At 40.2% G+C, this 20,866-nt stretch overlaps 3 protein-coding genes across 5 annotated transcripts in view; 1 reads left to right on the top strand and 2 right to left on the bottom strand.

Annotated features, from left to right (window-relative positions):
* The window catches only part of LOC145481296 (uncharacterized), a 147,681-nt gene that overhangs the window by 22,537 nt on the left and 104,278 nt on the right, over positions 1-20,866 (bottom strand). The window lies entirely within an intron of this gene.
* On the bottom strand, positions 127-8,766 carry LOC145481280 (uncharacterized). 3 transcript variants are annotated; one of them, XM_081459732.1, is made up of 8 exons: positions 8,368-8,766; positions 7,628-7,720; positions 6,984-7,190; positions 2,469-4,211; positions 1,825-1,956; positions 1,138-1,215; positions 544-622; positions 127-214 (listed from the first exon to the last, which is right to left on the bottom strand). In XM_081459732.1, the coding sequence occupies exons 1-6, from the start codon at positions 8,459-8,461 to the stop codon at positions 1,148-1,150; spliced, it is 2,337 nt and encodes a 778-aa protein (XP_081315858.1). In that variant the 5' UTR covers positions 8,462-8,766; the 3' UTR covers positions 127-214; positions 544-622; positions 1,138-1,147. The 3 variants fall into 3 exon arrangements, with proteins under 3 accessions (XP_081315858.1, XP_081315859.1, XP_081315857.1); XM_081459733.1 differs by having other exon boundaries at positions 1,133-1,215; XM_081459731.1 differs by having other exon boundaries at positions 544-1,215.
* On the top strand, positions 8,911-20,820 carry LOC145481279 (von Willebrand factor A domain-containing protein 7-like). Its single transcript, XM_081459730.1, has 9 exons — positions 8,911-10,388; positions 12,319-12,476; positions 13,333-13,437; positions 14,330-14,947; positions 15,413-15,637; positions 16,109-16,689; positions 17,911-18,088; positions 18,515-19,125; positions 20,005-20,820. The coding sequence occupies exons 1-9, from the start codon at positions 9,532-9,534 to the stop codon at positions 20,470-20,472; spliced, it is 3,801 nt and encodes a 1,266-aa protein (XP_081315856.1). The 5' UTR covers positions 8,911-9,531; the 3' UTR covers positions 20,473-20,820.

Below are 20,866 nucleotides of genomic sequence, written 5' to 3' on the forward strand. Positions count from 1 at the left end.
CATTTGACTGATGAAATCTGCAAATAAAGTGGCTCGGTCCAAGTACTCAGCTGTCACATGCCGTACCACTGACTGGAGACTCAATATAACTTGCTGGAATCCTGGACTGAGAAGACTTCTTTTTGTCAGCTTAAGTTCATCAAGCTTTCTTGGTCTGATGCTTTGGAGTGATGAGCCTAAAACTGACAGTGATTCTGGTGAAATGTGGTTGAAGCTAAGAAATAAAAAGAATGACTCAATACAAGTCAGATATTAAGAGAGAGGGAAAAATGTGATGAATCTATTTTGTGTTCCATTAGTGTCTGTGTTCACCACATTCCACTGTGGTAAAAGCAGTTTTCATGTAACACATCCAACACAAAAGACCATGTTTGACCACATTTCCAAATACTGAGAAGAGAGTTGAAAATATGACGAACAGCAGAGTATTTTTGATGAACTCTGAGATGCTCTGAAATGTGGATATATCTTCTCAATCAAAACTAAAACTAAGGAGAAAACAAATAAAATCGTAAAAATCTATGTTAATTTTTAAAAACCTACCTCAGGTCTAACTTTGCCAATTTTGAGAGCTGACTTGGATGAGAGAAAACTTGAGACAGAGCAGAAATATCTGCATCACCTTGAAAAACAAACCAGAATAATATTCAGTTTTCTGGGCTTCACAGTTGTACCCTCAACAGTGATGTCCACAATACTGTTGCTACTTGAAAATGTTTAAATTTCATCAATGTTTGATAACTCTTGCAACTGTCTCATCAGTTCAGTCTGACTTGACATGTTAAAATCTTGCAGCCTTTTTCTTGCTGCGAGCAGTAAGCTACATTTTGACAGAAAACATGAAGACATGATACCTAGACTCTGTGTGTCACATTTGCTCTGAGCTAACTGATTTGGTACTATAGAATTTGTGTTTCACTACATCAATTGATTAATGGGTTCATATAATTTAGCTATAGTGGAAGACTGCAGCTATTTACAACATTTATGCCCACAAAGAACTAAAAATTAATCTTCCTTAAAATAAAACTGTAATTGAATCGTGAACGTTGGTAGTTTCTTTTTCAGTGCAGTGCTCTGTTATTTTGTTACAAATTATGAAATAATGTTCTATTTGAAAACAAAAATCAACCTTACGCAATCCATTTCATGCCAACTTCAAACTAGTCAGAGTGTTATTAACACATAATGCGCTAATCATCTTTTCACTTAAACCTGCCATGGGATAATGAAACTTCTGTCAGTGAAATTAACCTGAAGGGGTACCTGCTTATTAAGTTAAGAGGTTTTGCGTTTGGTTAATTGGAAACTGTGTACAAATTTGTGACCAAAAGATACTTAGTTAAATTATAGAGTTGTACCCTGCTAACTCAAACTTTTAAGGGAAAAGAAAAATAGTTTAACATGCATATGTTGGCAACTCGATATAGCAGATAGCAAGTACCTGAAAAAAGTACATCCAAGGGAAAATTACAATGAATCAGTTCTAGATAGTGGAAAGCTAGAGATAAGCGAGTGAAATCAAGATAGCAAGATTCTAAATATAAGAAATGTAACACCAGAGTGCTACCTCACAAAAACAAAATCACATTCCTAACATTAATAGTAATTTAGCGTGAGGATGAGAACATTCCTAGAATTGTAGGCACGTAATGTGTACAGAGGTTGCCCTTGTAGGCCTTTGTCTTGCAGCTCTGTGGACTTAAAATATTTTGCAATCTGTGATTGATGTTTGACGATGGGCTTTAAAGGGTTTAGATTTTCTGGAGACGCCTGTGTGAAATATTTACAATGATCCTCAAATTGTGTCTTCTACTCATTTACCTCTGAGATCACAAGTACCAAGGTTCAGGTCAGTTAATGTGTTATTAGATGCTAGCATCTCGGCAAGACTGTCATTGTTACTTGGATCGTAATGGTTACCTTTCACACACAGCTGTCTGACATATCTGTTGCCTATAAAAAAGCAAGAGGAGGTTTACGTGAAAGACTACAGTTTCACGCCAGTTAGGTAGCTCTAATAAGATCCATTAATTTTAGTGTTTGAAACTCATTAACTGTTTAAGTTACTGTGCACGCAAAAATTCAAAAACAAGACAAAAACAAAAGTAAATTGATCTCTGTACAACATTCAACATGTTTTACAGAGATCCAGAGGTTGCATGCATGACATAGACCTTTAAAGAGCAGGTAAATTGATCAACTGAAGAAAAATAAAGATAAACAAAAAAAGCCCTTGTATGACATGATGTATTTGGTGCAAATAACAGTTACCTACAACCATACTATTACTACATGTTTGTATCTTGTCCTATAAATATCTGTGTGTAGAGTACAGGCTTAGAACTACATAATGTTTGGTCACTGTAAAATTTCATGGCTTATCAATCAGCATTTTCTTTTAAATGGCCTTCAGTTGATCTTTTCCTGTAGCTGAAACTCTACTCCAGACAAACTGCATTTCTCACCTGACAATGCCTGAAAAATGCTTGCTAGCCCAGCAGAGTTGATGTCACAGTTTGCCAAACTCAAGGAATACAGGGTGCTGTTTCTTTGGAGCCCGTCTGCAATTAACCTAGCGCCTCGCTCTCCAACCACACATCTTAACTTCAGCACTTGGATAGCAGCAAATGTATTAGAACTGCGAACAGTAATTGGCAAAGGCTTCTTGTCCTGGGAAGAATCTTCACTTGATTCACCACACATCTTTTTATTACCAATGATGTGCAACTCCAGTGTAGCATTTCCCTTGGTTCTTACTTGAGGTTCTTGGACATTATCACATGCACTTGTTTGATCACAACTCACACAACCACCTATACACAAATATTTCTGCTCACTGCAACCTGGTTGCATGCATGAACATGCAGTAATATCCTTATTTTCTGTACTGGAATCACTCTTTGAAGACACAGACTCCAAAATCCTTGCAGCAGACTGGGTACTACTTAATTTACACACACAAACATCTCTTATTGCTCTCCCCAAATAGACTGCAGCAGCTGGTGAAACTTGGTGGGAAGAAAATTTAAGTTTTGTTAAAGATCTAGCATTGTTGCCTCTATTCTTGCATTTGTGGCAGAATGCAGCTACTAGTTTCTCAAAGAGGAGTCTTGCAAATTCATCATTTACAGGATTATTGGTGATTTGAAGGAACTGTAGCCTTCCTTTAGTGCACAGAAAGGAGAGGGTATTTATGAACTCCCTGCCAGGTGATGACAAAAAGCCAAGTGCATTGTCTTCAAGGACGAGGGTCTCTAGTGCCAACCATCCTTGTAAGGTGTGTTCAAAGAACACAAGAAGATCAGGGTGGAGCCAAAATGCTGTCAACTCAAAATGAACCAAGAAGCACATACTAGGATTTGAAAGACTGGGTAATGGACATTCCAACTTGGAAATTCCAGGTGAAATTCTGCATTTTTCTGAAGATTCATCTGCGAATTGTTGCCTGTTTTCCATCAGGGCTTCAGTTGGATTTCCACAGTTAGCACAGTGGCCAAAAACGTCATTATAGAGATCTATACGAACACTTTGCACAATACTCCCATCACATTGTCTCGCTTCTGTCTTACATTTACAAGTGCTTCGTAACGTACCCATACTTTCTTGTACGTCAGACAGAGCACCCCCACTGTCTGTGAATTCATAAATGTCAACATCATCACTCCCATAAAGAGAATCACAGCTGACATTTTCATTCAACTTGCAGTTATCAGATATCATGTTAGATTCAACTACTGGATCCTGTTTTGAGTAACTCTTTTCCTCTTGTTCATAATTCAACTGATTTAAGGTTTGTTTAACAAACTCATTTGATTTACTGATTCCTCTTGTAGTCAAAACTTCACCTGCACATGTAGTTGTCTGAGTGCTGGCAATCATGTGCTTTTCTGCTACGTCAGTTACATTCTTCTGATAGCTTCCTTTTGACAAGGAGTCAATGATTTTGTCCCACATTTGGATGCTTGAAACTTTGCAGAAACAAAATCCAACGGATTTCAATCGTTTTGATGCTAACACTTGAAGAAGATAACAGAGTGGATCAACACCATTGTCTCTGAGAATGAATACCTCAAGAAACTCTATGTACTCTGCAAGCTGTTGCCAAATGTCCCAATTCTCAGCCATCAAAATACATGCTGAGTTATAAAGACGTAAGTAGCTGGCATATTTTCCACAAGTGGACACAAGGTTTTGGAGGTTCTCACTTGCTGCAAGAAAAGGATAGAAACACAATTCAAGCAAGTTTAATCTGTGATAAAATTTCATAAGTTCAGTAAACAAGGGATACATGTAGACTTGTCTTGTTATTTGCAGTTGAAATTTGAGTTCATTTAAATTTTTTCAACCAGCAGTGTTTCAGCCAGAACAGTTTACTTGGGGGGCCAAAATGGCCCCTGAAGACCTATTAAATTAGGGATCAATTATTTAGGAAAAAGGCCAATAAATTGAAAGCTACAGAAGGAAAAGATGCATCAGGGTACCAAGGAAAATAAAGAAGTTTATTAGGATCTATGATAAAATTTAATAGTAAGTGCTTTTTGAAGTGTTTCCACTCAGTAAAGTTTTTTCTGAATCAGAATGTGGCATTTGTTGTTTTGTTCATGCCTGGCTGTTCAGACATGAAGGATCCAGTGTTTCAGCCAGGAAATTTTACTTGAGGGCCAAAGTGGCCCCTGAAAATCTTTTTTAGGGACCAATTTTTTAGGAAAGGGGCCAATAAATTGAAAGCTACAGAAGGAAAAAATGCATCAGGGTACCAAGGAAAATAAAGCAGTTTGTTAGGGTCTATGATAAAATTTAATAAGTGCTTTTTGAAGTGTTTCTACTTAATAAAGTTTCTTTTGAATCAGATACTAGTATGAGGGATCTGTGTATTGCAAGAGAACAATCCTTAGGCATACATGACGTAGTCAATGATCAAGGGTTTGCACTGCATTATATGGCAATTTCATACACAGTCAGCCATTTGTATTGGAAGTTTTCCAAGAATCAACACTGCAGTAAAGCAAAAGGACGGATTGACTTCTTTTCTGATGTTGAATGTTTTAGAAGCAAAGATCTTTCGATGTGATTTTCCAGAAGGACAAAATGTGTGACAAAATAGCTGTTATTGATTGTCAACACAGAGAAATGTAGTTGCCATTACTGCCATTATGGCAACTACACCAGAATTTCTTGTTGCCAGGGATGGATTATTAGTTGCACTGGCGACCGTATTGGTTGCAATTTCGAGCCCTGGGATGGCTTTTAAAATACTATGCCTGTGTTAAGCCCGAAGTCTAGTAAAAGGAAAGGGCCAAATTGGCCCTTTTCTCGTTTTTCTAGGGGTCATCGCTGATTGCAGCGCGGGATTCCCGCAATGACGTGCTCTGGCGGAAACACTGAGGATCCGCGTATTACAAGAGAACAATCCAGGGGCATACCTGATGTAGTCAATGATCGAGGGTTTGCAATGCATTATAGGGCCACTTCAAACTTGGAAGTTTTCCAATGTGAGAGAATCAATACAGCAAAGCAAAAAAAATGGATTGACTTCTCTTCTTATGATGAATGTTTTAGAAGCAAAGATTTTTCAATATGATTTTCTAGGAGGACATAATGTGTGCAAAATAACCGTCATTGATCGTCAACACAGAGAAATGTAGTCACCATTATAGCGACTAAACCAGAATTTTTGCAAGAAATGCTAGTTGCATTGGTGACCATATTGGTTGCAAATTCGAGCCCTGGGAATTGACTTTTAAAATACTATGCCTGTGTTAAGCCTATAACCTTGAGAAAGGAAAGGGCCAAATGGGCCTTTTTCTGATTTTCTGGGGGCCATCTCTGATTGCAACATGGGATTCCTGCAATGGCGTGGTCTGGCGGAAACACTGAACCAGTTATGTTTTATTTTTCATTTGTTCCAAACGTTAAAGAAATATACAAAATAATATAATAATGTCTGCTTCGCAAAGACAAGTAACATTCAATGAGTAAAAGCAAACAAAAACTGATTAATTAAAAATTGCTTACTTCAACATTTTGAAATATTTTCAAGCCAACTTGTAAGTGAAGATTGAAGAAATTTAATCCAGCCAACAAGCAAAGAATAATTTGTAAATTTTAAAAGGACCTGGTATTTTGCATATATATGTAGAGTTGCCAGTTGGAGTTGGGAGTTGGAAGCTAGTCTAGTTGCAAAACGAAATGAAGAAGTATGACATCTCCTACAAAGTCTTATCAATATAGCTTCTCAAACTCATTAATAATTCATCAAGTTTAACCAAAGGAAATCATGACCGTGACAGTGTTTGGATATCTGATCTTAATTTGTATAGATTGTGATGATTTTACGGCTCTGTTTCCTCCTTTGTTTTAGTTTTGATTGAGAAGATTATCAAACACTCAAGACAGTGTTTGACCACATTTCCAAACACCTCAAACTTTGTCAAATATACTCTGCTGCTACTCGTATTTTCAACTCTCTCCTCGGTGGTTGGAAATGTGGTCAAACACGGTCTTTCGTATTTGATATAGTACTTCTAAATTTTTGGTTGTCTCCTTGGGTTGCACACTCCTGACAAGACAGTTGAAAGTGGGAACCACTAATGCTGTGCAGTGATGTACATGTACAGTAAACCTCTTTTCATCTTGCTTACCCCTCCATCCAAGAGAACCTTTTTTAGCAGGACACACTTGAACTGTTAAAGCAACAATCATGAATGGAGTCTGTGTGATTGAAGCAAGTTGTTGGTGTCCTGATGTTATGGTCTTCGAGGATAATGATGATGATGATGATGATGATGATTACAGGCTGATGATTTGCAACTCCAACTGGCAACTTAATGCAACTTGTAAGTTGCAACTTGCAAAGCAAATCTGCAACTTGCAACTCCAACTATATGTAGCAACTCTTCCAAATCCACTTTGAAAAATTAATAATCAAGTAACTAAACAATCTGAGGCAATAAACAAATAATTCTTTTAAAACACTGTACCTTCAGATGATGAGCAGCTTGTTTCTTTACTGAGGGCAATTTGATGACTGTTGAGTGCATCTTGTAGATGTCTCTGGAGGTAACAAACTCGCCAACCCTGTCTTCCCTTTGCAATTCCCTTTGTCTTAAAATATACCGCAGGCCATTTATTCTTTCTAGGCCAGGAATCAAAGTAAAATCCCTTCCAAAGAGGGTCTGTATTAATTCCTGCCAATTGTAATCAAACAAAACCAAATAAAAACTCAAGAAGAAACTTTAATTAAGCAATATCATAGGTTGGAATCTTCTTGAAGCCTTTAAAACTTTGTCTCCAGGGGTTTTCAGTACAACAGTTACCGTCAACTGCTTAATCTGTGTACTTGCTAGAGAGCATGTAATATTGCTTATTCTATATAGAGCTTTTGGCGTAATTATAATGAGCATGAAATTTTAAAAGTGAATTCTCAGATAACTTAGCTGGAGGTAGACATGTAAGTCAAGCATTCCAAAAACGGTAACCCCACAATGAGTGTTGATTGTCTGTCAGCCAAACAGGTTACTGACAGGCTACCTCTTATGTACAGCTGGCTGACAGACAACTAACCATTGTAGAATTAAGAGTCAATGGTTACAAATGCTACCAGAGATAAGAATGTCCTACAAACCCATGGTTTGGAAAACACCAGAGATTTCAAGCCTTTCAACATCAAAAGGATGAAACTTCTTCAAAACTGGAATAAGCAAGTGTCTAGGGATTCCTAAAAGTTAAAGAAAAGCATAATAAGTAACACAAGTCAAAACGCATTAGGAAGACAATAATATTTACTAACAATAGAGCGTAAATGCACCGCCAAAGTGTTGTACATATACTGTGCACACATGTATGTGTAACACAAGAAAAAACACCATTCTAAACTGATGCCAGCTAATTCACTACAAGTATTTAAGTCCATATGACACATAATGTACATGTATTACCTCTGATCAGTTGATTGTTACTTTAGTGGCCATGCATGGAACGAAAAGGCTATCATTTGATAAATGTTTTTATTATTTTTGATTTAAAGTTTGTATATTAATATTATATTAACCTTACATGTAAGAAAAATACACTTTATTTTGTAAACTGTGGTGTTGTTAGGATTTCCAGCCCTGAGAAAAGCGTAAAATCACCATTGATAATTCCATTGTCACAGTGATGATATCGATGACATAATGTTTGATATCATATTTGACCCTTAAATTGTACTTAATTCACCAATCTTCGGTTATTTTCAGAAATCTTCGGTAACCTTCGAAAAAATCGCTGGCAAAATTTCCAAATGTTCGGAAATGTTCGTGTGGCCTTCGGACCCGTATAGTATCTTAATTCATAACAAAGCACATGTTTCCTACACAAACATACCAAAAAGCTGTTCTGGGTTCCAGTGGCTCCCATTTGTACCCACGAAAAGTATGCATAAATCCTCAAGTCTTAGAGGCTGACATTCGTCCGCCATATTGGATTTCTTAGAGGACTGGGAACTGAATAGGAGGTTGTGGGATAAACAGATTCTCGTCCCAGGTCGGTGTCGACACACACGAGGGGACAAGTCCCAGCTTGGCTCCCAGCTTGTTTTGTCAAAAATTCATGTCCTGAGGGACCTAAAGTTAGTCCCTGCGTGTCACACAGGAATTCAAACTGGCCGGTTGGAATTGAAGGTAGAAGCCCTTGGACTTACCCCTAAAACCCATTCTTGTGAGCTGTTCGTGGGACAAGTCCCCGTAACCAAATTGAAATCCAATAACAGATCCGTATGATTAACTCGACAAACTCCAATAATTCCCTACGAGCTCGGGAGGCCGATAGAGTTTAACGAAACGAAAAAAAAAAAACAATCGGCAACCCTGTTATCCGGAAATCGAAAACAGCGCTGAATAATTTAGCCGAATAAGCTAAAGTTTTATTGTGCTGATTTCAGTTTCCGGAATGCTACTTTTAATTCCATTCATTTTACTTCGGGAAAGCCACAGAGGGGAAAGAATGATACCTTTTGCCCCTATTTGCTATGTTCCCGGCTGTGCAATTAGTCCCCATGTGTGAACACTGCAAGGGAAAAGTCCCTCCAACTGTTCCCTCAGGTGTGAACCCTTCAAGGGACTAGTCCCGTGGACTTGTCCCGTGGACTTGTCCCCTTGTGTGTACCGACCTGAGTGCCGTCTGTCCCTCATCCTTTGATTACAGCACCTACAGACCCATACGACTTTTAACAATTGAAATTTAAAAGAGAAGCAAATTCCGACCGAAAGTGGTATCCACATCATGGGCATTGAAATGTTTACTCACTCAAAATTACTCCCGTAAGTTTCCGGATGCAGATTATTTTCTTGATCGAACGCTTTAAAAATGAGTCATAGTCAAATCCAGACATAGACGACACGAGGCATTGTTGACGCTTCAGTGCGCTTATTATGTCTTGAAAGCCTGATTGGTTATTGATGGTTTAAGGAAATCCTGCTGCACGCTTGACGCACATAGCCAGCTATACTCAGCCACTGAACCAGGTAGCACACTTGCAGTTTAGGAGACATGAAGTCTTCAATTCCCTTAATATTCTTTCTTTTGGTGGCTTACCTCTCCTTTACTGCCAAAGCCTTTCTTCCCAGAATTAATTTGGCATCGGGGAAATCCGAAACGAAAGATCATACATTGATCACAAGACACGGTTTGTTGAAGACATCTATATTGTTCTTCAGAGACAATCCGCAATATCTAAGGAATGAGACATTGACAAACTTTCTTTTTCGTGTCTTACGTGACTTGTCAGAGAACCCAAACGCGGCCAAAACTACCATAGACTCCATCTCTGCGAAGATCAAATTCATCAACGCCATGAACGAGATTCAGAGCGCCAACGTGGAAATGGACTCTTCTCCATCGAACAGTATCGCTGCTGTCCATTTTGACGGCGAGCAGTTCTTGCAGGGATCTAAGCGGCTCCAAGACCTGCGCCAACAGCTGATAACATCGCTTAATAATGGCAATAAATCACAACATGCGAGGAACTTGGCTGGAAATGCCTTACACACACTGCAGGATTTTTACAGCCGCTCCAACTGGATAGAACTCGGCAATGCATCGCCGTTTAATGCTCTGGGGCAACCCGGAAGTGATATTTCGCAGGAAATTATCATTGCAGGCACAACAGAACCAACTTGTAGAGACTGCCTTTCAGAGGAAGAATCCAATCTGTCCACCGATACATGCGAAAATAACTTGATCACGGTGAAACTCACCAGTGGATATCGCTCAGGACAAGACATCAAGAAGCCGGTAAACATTGGAAAATGTAGTCATGGCGGCCAAACGGACGACAGTCGCCTAAAGCCAGCTACCGGTGGAATTAATAAAGATTCCTCCTCCAAGCGTGAGTCACCGCATGCCAGGTAAAAGATAGAAAGAAAAACATGATAATTTATTTGGCATCTTTCCTTGTTTCTACACCACATAAAACGCAATGAAGGAAAGCCTTACGCCTGACAAATTAAAAAGACCCATAAAAGCATCTTTTATGAGCTGCCTCGCTTGCTTTAGGAGCAATTCCATTAATTTCCTAAAGAAAAATTAAACATTGTATCATGTTTAGACAGTTACTTACTCGTTGCAAAAAAGATACTTAAGTGATACCTAAAGTTCAAAGTTTTCACAGGAAATAAGTGTTCTATTACATGACATTTTTTTATAGGCCATTAATAATAATTATTGTTGTGCATGCGCCCGGGGGTATAAGCGCTCTTATTACAAATAGCATTTGTGTTTCATGCCAGGAAAAAGCAAGAAAAAAATATGAAAATTTCTTGGTGGAAATCTTTCCTAGTGTTAAATTTCTTCACCACATAAAACGGAGTGAGGGATAGATTTACGCCTGGTAAAACTCCTTGTATGGGCAGTCTCGCATGTTGTTGATGAAAACATCCTCAGGTGAATGGGCACAATTCGTTTCCTAAAGAAATTGTTGAGCAGAGAAAAGTTAAACAGTTTAGCATGTTTAGACAGTTCTCTTGTGTGTTATTACCGTACGTACTTGTTGTAAACAGATACTCAAGTGAAACTGAAAGTGCAACGTTAACGTTTTTACAGGAAGTAGGAAGTATTTCGTGCTACAAGAGACATGACGTACCTTTGTTATGGGCCATTGTTGTATAAGAGCTTTATTTTCAAATAACATTTTTTTTTTGCTGAAAAGGGGTCAAAGTCGAAACCTTTCACACTATTTTTGGAGCCTCCCTTCATTCTGCTTTTGCTTCGATAATCCAAACCTTTATTACACAACACACGACTTATGCAGATCTGACAAAAACGCAAACATAAAAAATATAAAGATGTTTCGCAGCCACTAAAACTCTTTCGAACTAATTACTACTTATAAATTGTTTAAATGTTTTGAACATTAGGGGTCAGTGCAGATAAGGAGGTAGGGGGAGCAGTCATTAGTATGTCTTCTACTAAAGTGCTCCATTATTTTTCCATGCCTCATTACACATGTCTCAGGCGACGTCTCAGGCTGCCCAAAACCCGTCATTTATGTAAACCAATTCCATTCAAACTTGCCCACGTAATGTTTTGACAATTTATCATATTTTACCGTTGTTAGTATTTCTTTGTATTGTTTCCAAAGTTGCAAAGGAGAGAGTTTGGATAGGCTTACCCCCAAAGCAAAATGTAGTCGGTGCAATTGGTTTATTTCGTTGAGAGTCTATATGGGTGCTAAAACCTTGCTAACCAATCGTGGCCCCCGTAAGTACGACTTCCAACCCGCACCATAGCTGGAAATAATTTGTATAGTAAACCATTTTCCCTGTCAATGCGTGTTTTTATTATATGACGAAGTTAGTTCAGAGGGCTAATAACTAAAATCAACCAATCAGATTTTTAATTGTTCCATTGCCGGTCCAATATTCTCGAAGTGACCGGGCACTGTCCCGAATGATCCCGGAACTGAAGAAATTTGAAAACGCCGGACTTTCGTTTTCGTGTGGAAGGAAAACATTTTGAAAACGGAGCTTTTCGAAAACGATGGCATCACGATAATCATGTGATTTCCCTGACAGAGTTTTCCTCAAAAACAAATCCAAAATCACCCTGCAATTGCAAGCAGAGCCTTTTCTTACGGTACATATGCTTTGTAAATAAACGATAAAGCAAAAAGAGAGGCTCTGCTCGCAGGGTGATCCATTTAAATTCCTCCGGCGTAGTGTGGACGGAAAAACTTGATGCGTTTTCGGAGAACGTGAAACCTCCGTTACGTTTTCAAATTACACCGGCGTAGTGTGGGTGCGGGGCCTAATATATTAATGGTCCTTTCCCTTTTTATAGCCTCCATAGAGTTGCCGCTGACATGGCCATCGAAGCTACCAGTACCTTTCTAAGTGACGTTCGTTCTGCAGTTGGCGACGACACCTTCGCCAAATTTCTGAACCTGAGGTCTGAGAACAGCATGGCTTTGGTGATAGATGTATCTGGAAGCATGCGTGGTGAGTCTAAACGTGTAACGTTTTCATGGTATACCTTTGGGATGTCTAGTTTCACTACAGATTAGATAAATAGTCTACCTGATATTTGCAAGTAGAATGACGCTCTTGTTTCTCAGAAAACCTCGAGCTCATTTAAGTTTGAATACAAGTGATCTCTAAATGTGTTGAATATAAGCGAAGTAACGATCTTAGCTCTACTTGTTTTTAAAATGACCGTGTACTGTAAGGAGGAAATGTGTCCCAAAATGCGAGTAATGACTGGACGTGGTTTGTCTCAATAGTTTCCTAAATAATACATACACAAAACTAGTACCTTAAAATAATAAAACAGATAAAAATAGATAACAACAACAGTTAACTCATGCATGAAAGCTAGCTGATAATCGTAAAATATGGGTTATTATCATTCGATGCCTTTTTTCCTCCCTTTTCATTGGCCAGAGCCCACTACCTGACCTGCAGATAACTACTTACAAATAATGGTCTGCTCATGCCTAATGCCGTCTAAATGTATTTTGCATTTTTGCTGCGAATAGGTTTCTGCTCCGGCGTAATTGTAGACATGCTCTTGTGTGACTCGAAATGGTCACTTCGCTGAGTTGTCAGGGAGCGATTTAATTACGAGAACAAACTTGGTGATCGAATGATAAAACAAATATTTAAGTCGGTTATCGCAAAACATCGTGATTTGTCAGTGTCTCGCAGATGACGATATTTTCCCTAAGCCTTTGGCTTCGGCAAATAATTGATCCCCTCATCCACGCGGGAGCAAAAGTGATCTTGAGAAGATCCCACAACCCATTGGCCCGACACTATCATACTGAAGAAGATTTCTTATTATCTGTTTTCCTTTAAGATGAAATCAGTGACGTAAAGGAAATGTCCAAAGACTTTGTTCGGAAAACTTTGGAAGAGAAAGGAGCGTCTTTCACCTATATTCTTGTGCCGTTTAGCGATCCAGGTATGTACCAGGCAGATGTTAAATGTTGCCTTTTAGCAATAACGATGCTTACCGATGGTATGAATAACCCGGTTCGATTTCTCTTGCTTTTTTCGAAATTAGCCATATCAACTACACGAGATGACGCTTCCAAACAGAAAGTGTGCGGTTGTCAACAAAGACATAAATAAACCACAGGCCGGGTGCCCGGCTTGGCTGGCTGAAAGAAAAAAAAAATCATCTTTTTCTCGGATTAGAGGTATATTTGTTTGGCTGGCAAAAGGTTTAATTGTTAGGAATGATTTCAGATGAATTGAGAACGACACTATTAGTGTGTCGTTTGGTTTGAGATTTTGGCACATTGTGACCTAATCCCTAACGAAGGGCTAAAATTTTGGGTCCCCATCTCCCCACTGAAGAGCTTAATTTGTCACTGATATGCCAACTTAACGTGTAAAATTAAACCTAATACTATCTCTTGTTGAGATTTTAGAAATAAAGAGAATGATTTGTTGTTGGCTGGCTGGATACGTTTCCCTGAGAGTGTGGAACAGCTAAGAGAATCTTTCAGTAGAATATTGTTCGCTGATGGATCTTATGCAATTAGCTCGTTGGGTGGTAGACTCCGAGCAGTCCCTCTTTCGCTTTGTGCGTCGTGAGTGACGCGAAAGAAAACTGCGAGAGAAAAATGGCCGCGCGAAATCCTAGGGCCAGGATTTCACGCTGCCTTTGCTTTTTCTTGCAGTTTTCTTTCACGTCATGCACGACGGACAAAGCGAAAGAGGGACTACGCGTGGTATAATTGGGTGGCGCTGAAGAACTGTTCTTGTCATTTGTCAGAAGTCCATGATAGCGCCTTTATACGTATTTAACAAAGCTATGTCTTCTTGTTTTTCTTTTTGGTTCCTTATAGACGTAGGACCTGTGACTGTGACTAGCGATGCGAAAGTAGTGATTGAAGCAGTCAACAATTTATCCGCAAAAGGTGGAGGAGATTGCCCAGAGCTAGGCATGACGGGTCTTTACCAGGCTCTACTCCACTGCTTACCCGAGAGCAACATCCTTTACTTCTCCGATGCTGACGTAAAAGACGAGTCGCGAAAAAACGAAGTCGAATCCCTAGCTAAGGAAAAGAAAGCAAGGATCAAATTCATTCTAACCGGTCAATGTAGTCGTCGACGCAGACGCTATTTGTCGCAAAGCCGCACCCAGCGTTCATCAGTGGCACACCGGGCTAGGAGAAGTGTCCAAGGTCAAGCGTTGTACCAGGACCTCGCTACCCAAACAGGAGGACAAGTATTGAAAACTAGTAAGGCTGCAGTAGCTGAGATTGTAAAGGTTATCGATCCAGTAAGTTTCTCAAACTCATCAGCAGATTTGAAAGAAGTTGGATTGCTGAACGTTGACGAATCTCGAGCGCAGTCCTTCAGTGGTGACATTTACCTTGTGGATATTGACAGCACGCTGGAAAGTTTGGTCCTCATACTCACGGCTGCAAGTTTACCTACATTACAAATCACGAGCGTTCAAGGTAAGCGAGAGAGTAAAGTTAAAATAGACAGCGCCATTGTGTGTTTGTATAATTTCAAGTTAAACTGAAAAATACCGCCCACTTTGTAAAAGCCCAGTGAATATAATTCTTGACAACTTATAGGAACCCATCAGTTATTTAGCATCATAATCAGAAAAAGAGGATTGAAAACTTGGAAACGGAGCTTTGCTGCTAACCTTTGTGTTAGTAGAGACAGCTGCTTAATAGACTGCTAACGTCTAATTTCTTCTTCTGTTATGTCACGAAGCCACGAAACCATAATAGTTACAACTCTCGAGAGCTGGGAAGTGAATAGCGAACACTATTCCGAGTTAGAGTAGCCAATCAGAATGCGCGAAAAGCACCTATCCACTGGTTTGGTATATGTTATTTCATATTACCCTCACCCGCCACCCAGCTTCAACCGAATCCAAAAAATCCTCAGTTACATCGATTGTTTCACAGGAAACTCAAACATGCAAGAAAAGGACATAACAAGTTCCAGTAAACTTCTCATAAAAGAAGTTACTAACTTGGTCAGTGGCTCCCTGAAACTGACAGTTTCCTGTACTGGCCCGTACACTCTGCAAGTAACTGGGTCCAGTCCTATCGACTTTACATACCAGCTTTTGGACGTGGAGGACATGGAACGAGGGACTACAAGGCGGGTTGTTGGAAATCCCTTGAGAGGTAAAGTAACATATTGACCAGTTTACGACTCTATTTCTCGTAGAACAAATTACGGATTGGTGACTGAGCTAAAATCCTCTCTTGTTGGCATTGTCTACAATCTTAGAGGGCAGTTAGTGCAATAACAATGAATCAATGGATGCAGAGAATAGCAGTAACGGAGATACTGAACGAGTGAACGAGTGAAGGAATGAAGGAATGAAGGAATGAAGGAATGAAGGAATGAAGGAATGAAGGAATGAAGGAATGAAGGAATCAAGGAATCAAGGAATCAAGGAATCAAGGAATGAAGGAATCAAGGAATCAAGGAATGAAGGAATGAAGGAATGAACGAATTAAGGAATGAACGAATGAACACTAGCATTTGTCAGAAATAGAACTAGCACTATTACGACAAGAGAAAAAAATACAGTAAAACTGATAATATGCTAGCTAACTTCCCCATGATCTTATTTTCTTAACTCATTGCAGGACAAATGCTGTTGCTCACGTTGGACTTCGTTGGCCAAGACATTGACGCAGTCAGCAATCTGACTCTTGTTGGCGTTGACGGAAGAGAGCTCGAAACCTTTAACATAACTCAAGGTGAAGGGTTTTACCAAGATTCCTATTACGTCACATTTATTCCTTCACCGGACAGATTCCGACTCAAAGTTACAGGATTTGACACGAGTGGAGCTCGCTTTCAGCGCGTTAAACCAACTTTATTCACACTTGGGGACGTAAAGCTTTCCCAAAACGTCGACATCCGCAACAACTCAAACGCCATCTTCCCAGGAGAAACTTTGGAGTTGGGAATCAATGTTGAAAACTCTGGGGATACGCAGACGTTATATTTCAAAGCATCGGATGATCTGAGTTACTTTAACAGCATAAATCCGGACCGAAGCACCTTGGGAAAGAATGACTCGGTTACTCTACGAGTGACCCTGCTTGCTCCTAGTCACGCAACGTATGGCGTGACAAGCACCGTTACGGTATTCGCATCTCAGAATTCTGACTTCACCCAAGTTGTTAATTTCTTGGTTTTGTTTGTTACTGTGACGTCGAAGGTGAGTAACTGAACTGGGACGGAACAGAAAAATAAGAGAAAGGAAAAAACCCTTTTAAAACAATCTTTAATAGCCAAATTGCTAAAAACTATACTAAAATTTCCCGTTCTTAAATGCAACTATTCAGCGCGAGAGAAAAAAGTCATGGATAAGACACGAGTCTTGACAGAGATAAAAAAGTGGAGCGGGATGGGCCCGGGGGGGTGGAGGGGTACTGCCATATACGAACTATATAAGTATGTGCCGCTGTGAAGGGTATGGTTTTCAAGAAATTTACTCCAGCATAGGAAATATAAATCAGAGCGTTTGGGTCTAGCACAGGGTATCATTTTTCACGAAACTGACCAGTTGGTTGAAGGAATTGAAATACACTCAAAAATATAAAAAAATGAAATCGGCAAGTTTAAATTTTTGCAATTCAGCCTCAACAGCGTCGATAGATGGCTACAGCATAAAACACTACTGGATATTATCAACTGTCAAAAATCGGGATTCAGACGGAAATCGGTGGTTTTAATGCTGGTTACTCTAGTTTAGGGTAGCAAAATTCAGCTGAACTAACTCTGGTATAGGCTAAGGGTTCCAGGGTCCCAGCGGCACATCCCCACCCAGAAATTCCTAAAGTACCCCCCGGGGGAATGGGCCGGGGGAAATCTGGAAGGTCAATGTATTTCTGTGGCTATAAAATTACCCCCAACAAATAGTCCACGGTAGAGTCTCGGTCGAACTTTCATGTGAAAAGATAAGGATGCTCGTTGGAAAATTTGAATTAAGCCAGTAAGAGAGACCAATCTGGCTCCAGCTTTAATATGCCCCTAAAAGATATCACTTTAAAACTGACAGACAGTGTTTTTTGTCATTTCATCGAGTGCAAACCTAAAAGATACGTTCACAGCTGAAAATAGAGCGTTTCGTACCTTCCCCCAAGTGAGATCTACCTCCTAAGCGAGGCGACAAGCATCCCCGACCTTTTCATATGGAAGTCCCCTGGGGGTGGGATCGAATTCCTATCGACTTCCCGCTGAAAAGGTATGATGATGTAGACAGATAGATAGACTCGCTGTAAGTAAGGTAAGGATGTAGCGTACCATAGCGGCAAAAGTGATAAACGAGTAAACATACGTGGCGAGCTTTCCCGTGATGGGCAAAACGTGTGCGCGCTAACAAAAGAAACGATCGTCGTTAATTGTTCTAAATGTAAACCATGTTTGAAATCAACAGAACCCAGATCTCTCTCCTCCATCGTGCAAAGTGACAAGCCAGACTGGAACATGTGCAGGAGTGTACGGTAGACCAGAGTGCGTGACAAGCACGTGGTTTGCACATGTCACCTTCAGTGACATCGGAGAAGGACTCCTGTCAATTACTTCACGAGAAAATCGTTATGGAACTCTCACAGGTAAAAGGAAACAGTTTCTAGCGGCGAGGGGAAGGGGAAATTTACGCCCATTTGTAACTTTTACTTCCGGTTCTCGTCCCTTCTTTAGTGAATTACCTGCGACTATCCTTGCTTCGTTAGTTCCAAAATATTCTGTAATGTTTTAATTTTTCCCTCTTTTTCTCAGTTCCTGCCACCTCGGGTACTGCCTTCCGTTCGCCCTTTTATAGCCTTCCATAGACTTCCCTTCGTTCTTGACTTTCTGATACTCACAACTAGTTTTGCAGCGTTTGGATCGACGTTTGTTACTTCGTCGCTCTCTGACGTAGAATTTAAAGTTTATATCTGTAATAAGATAAATAGTGAGAGAACCTTTAAGTGATGACCTGAACTGTTCTCTATTGCTTGCCTCTGTTAATATTCTATCTGTTCTTGTGTTTCTTTCAGTCGGAGCTTTCAACAAAGGAGCGGTCAATACGTCAGTCCAAGCATCATTTAAATCCAACTGTTGCCATCCTAAAGTTATTTTCGTCGGTCTCGACCGTGTAGGAAACATGGGAACTTGCTCTGTGAGCCTTGTCCCCGATATCGTGTCCTTTGGTGCCAAACCGAATACCACAGCTGTGTCCCTCCGTGGTGGAGAAACCACCAAGGTTCCTTTTACACTCACCAACCTCGGATCCAAAGGGTCGTTCTCGTTCCGCGTGACTAAGACGTCTTCACTCATCAGTTACGTTATTCCCTTTAGTCTCGCTCTGGATGCCAACGCCAGCGCTGCTGGTCACGTGGTTATTGCGTCACGCGATGGCAACAGACAGCTTGAGAAGTTGACCGTGACAGCCGTAGCGCAGTCAGATACTGTTAATGTCAAGGAGGTTACTCTATTTGATATTGAGGTGTCTGTTTTGTCCGATACACAACCTACAACGCCAGCTCTGAAACAAATACGTCTTGAAGCTGTTGTACCTAACAATCATCAGTATATAAAACCAGGAGCACGTTTAGAGTTGAACTTTACAGTGACGAACTTGGCTGCTACTGAAACCTTCACTTTTAACGTAAGTTTTTTTGCGTAGGATGGTGGTTCTTCTGTGTTATCTTTTTTTGCTTGGCCTCACTATGAAACTACTCATATACTTAAGTCCCGGGGGGGGGGGGGGACTCTTATGTAACAAGGACGGGGGTGCTCGTCGGAAATTCTGAAAAGAACACCTAAGAGGTACCAGGTACCTGTTTTGTGGGCGTGGCTTGAAAGTTTTTTTCTCCCCTCAGAGGTACCAATTCTTACAAAACAAATTATCTCCTGTCATATGTTAGTAAGTACGTAAGTAAGTAACAACTTTATTTTTGGGCTCAATACGCTAAAAGGTAGCGTAAAGTTACGCTAAAAGGTACCTTTAGAGGCTTAACATTTTAAGAGGGACCAAAACTGCTTTTTCAACCCCTAAAAGCTACGACGAGCACCCCCATCCTTTTTTATAGGAATCTCTCTCCCCGCCCGAGCCGGCTTAAGTGGCCTAGCATGAAATTGCCGGATCAAGCCGCCATGTTGTCTAAAAATCAAACGAGTCCCCAAAACGTAGAAAAGCAATAATTGATCTTACCCAGTCTACCCAGATCTTCTCACTTCTCGGGTGAGAACGTCTGGTAAAATTCGATCACTAATCTGATTGGTTCATGTAAAAGGCTCAATCCCAGTCCCAGTGCGCCAACTGGAGTCGAAAGTTCCCCCGTGTAAAGTTTGTTCAAATCAATAGCGCATATCCAAAGAATGCCTTTGCCAAGGCTTTAATAATTCTGGCGTCCGTTGTTCATGGAAGGTTACTCAACGCATGCATGTTTATGAAATGTTTCCATTTTCGCGTCAATTTTCTCATGAAATGTTGAGTAACGTCTAAAAGCAGCCATTTAACTTTCGATTTTGTAACTTTCCTCAGGTACTCTCTAATCAATCTTCAATTACTGGCAGAGTTCAACCATCCTTGGTCTCTCTCGAAACAACACAAACCGCGCTCTGCCTACTGATCCTGACTTCTCAAGGAGACGCCTCTCGCGGCACTGTCACGCAAGTCAATGTGACAGCAACGCCTGCGTCACACAACGCGGAAAACAAGCAGTTGGGCATCTTCTCTTTGACAGTAACTACCGATCGTAAACTTCTGGTTAAGAACGATGAGTTGGAAAACAAAGACTTAGGAAAGGGAAAAAGGCTAGAAAAGTGGCAAATTAGTCTGATCATCGGTGCGGTCACTTTATCAATCCTTCTTGTTACAGTTTTAGTGATTTGCGGAGTGGATCGTGAGTGCAAGAAGCGGGGAATTAGGCGTTTTAATGGCAATCAAGGAGCTAGCAACCAGCATCAGGGCGATAACTTCGATGATGTGATCGTTAATAACTACGCTTGAGGCAATTGACATTTTGTTTTGTAGCGTAGAAAGGCACTCTTCCATACTTTAACAAGGCACGGTTGCACTGAGAACTCGTTTTGTCACGCAGATGTGTCGTGATCCTTGGGAACTAGCTAGCACTAAAGGAGTATATGGTATCTAGTATGGAGAATTTCTGTTTCAAACCAGGAACTGGAAGGGCCTATGTTATAAAGCTTTACTACTTACGAGTTCGGGAGTCATATGACAGCAGAGCAAAGAACGAACGCTGTATCTACTGAACAATGTCAACAACGAGTAAAAATAGAGCTGTAACTAGAATAGGAGATGTTTTATAAAAGTATAGTAAAAAGCATTCTCTGGTTAAAAAGATTAAAACATAAGCTTTCGGCTATCAGTGTATGGCTTTCGT

Source organism: Orbicella franksi, chromosome 3 (assembly GCF_964199315.1).
Source record: "Orbicella franksi chromosome 3, jaOrbFran1.1, whole genome shotgun sequence".
Classification (NCBI taxonomy): Eukaryota; Metazoa; Cnidaria; class Anthozoa; order Scleractinia; family Merulinidae; genus Orbicella; species Orbicella franksi.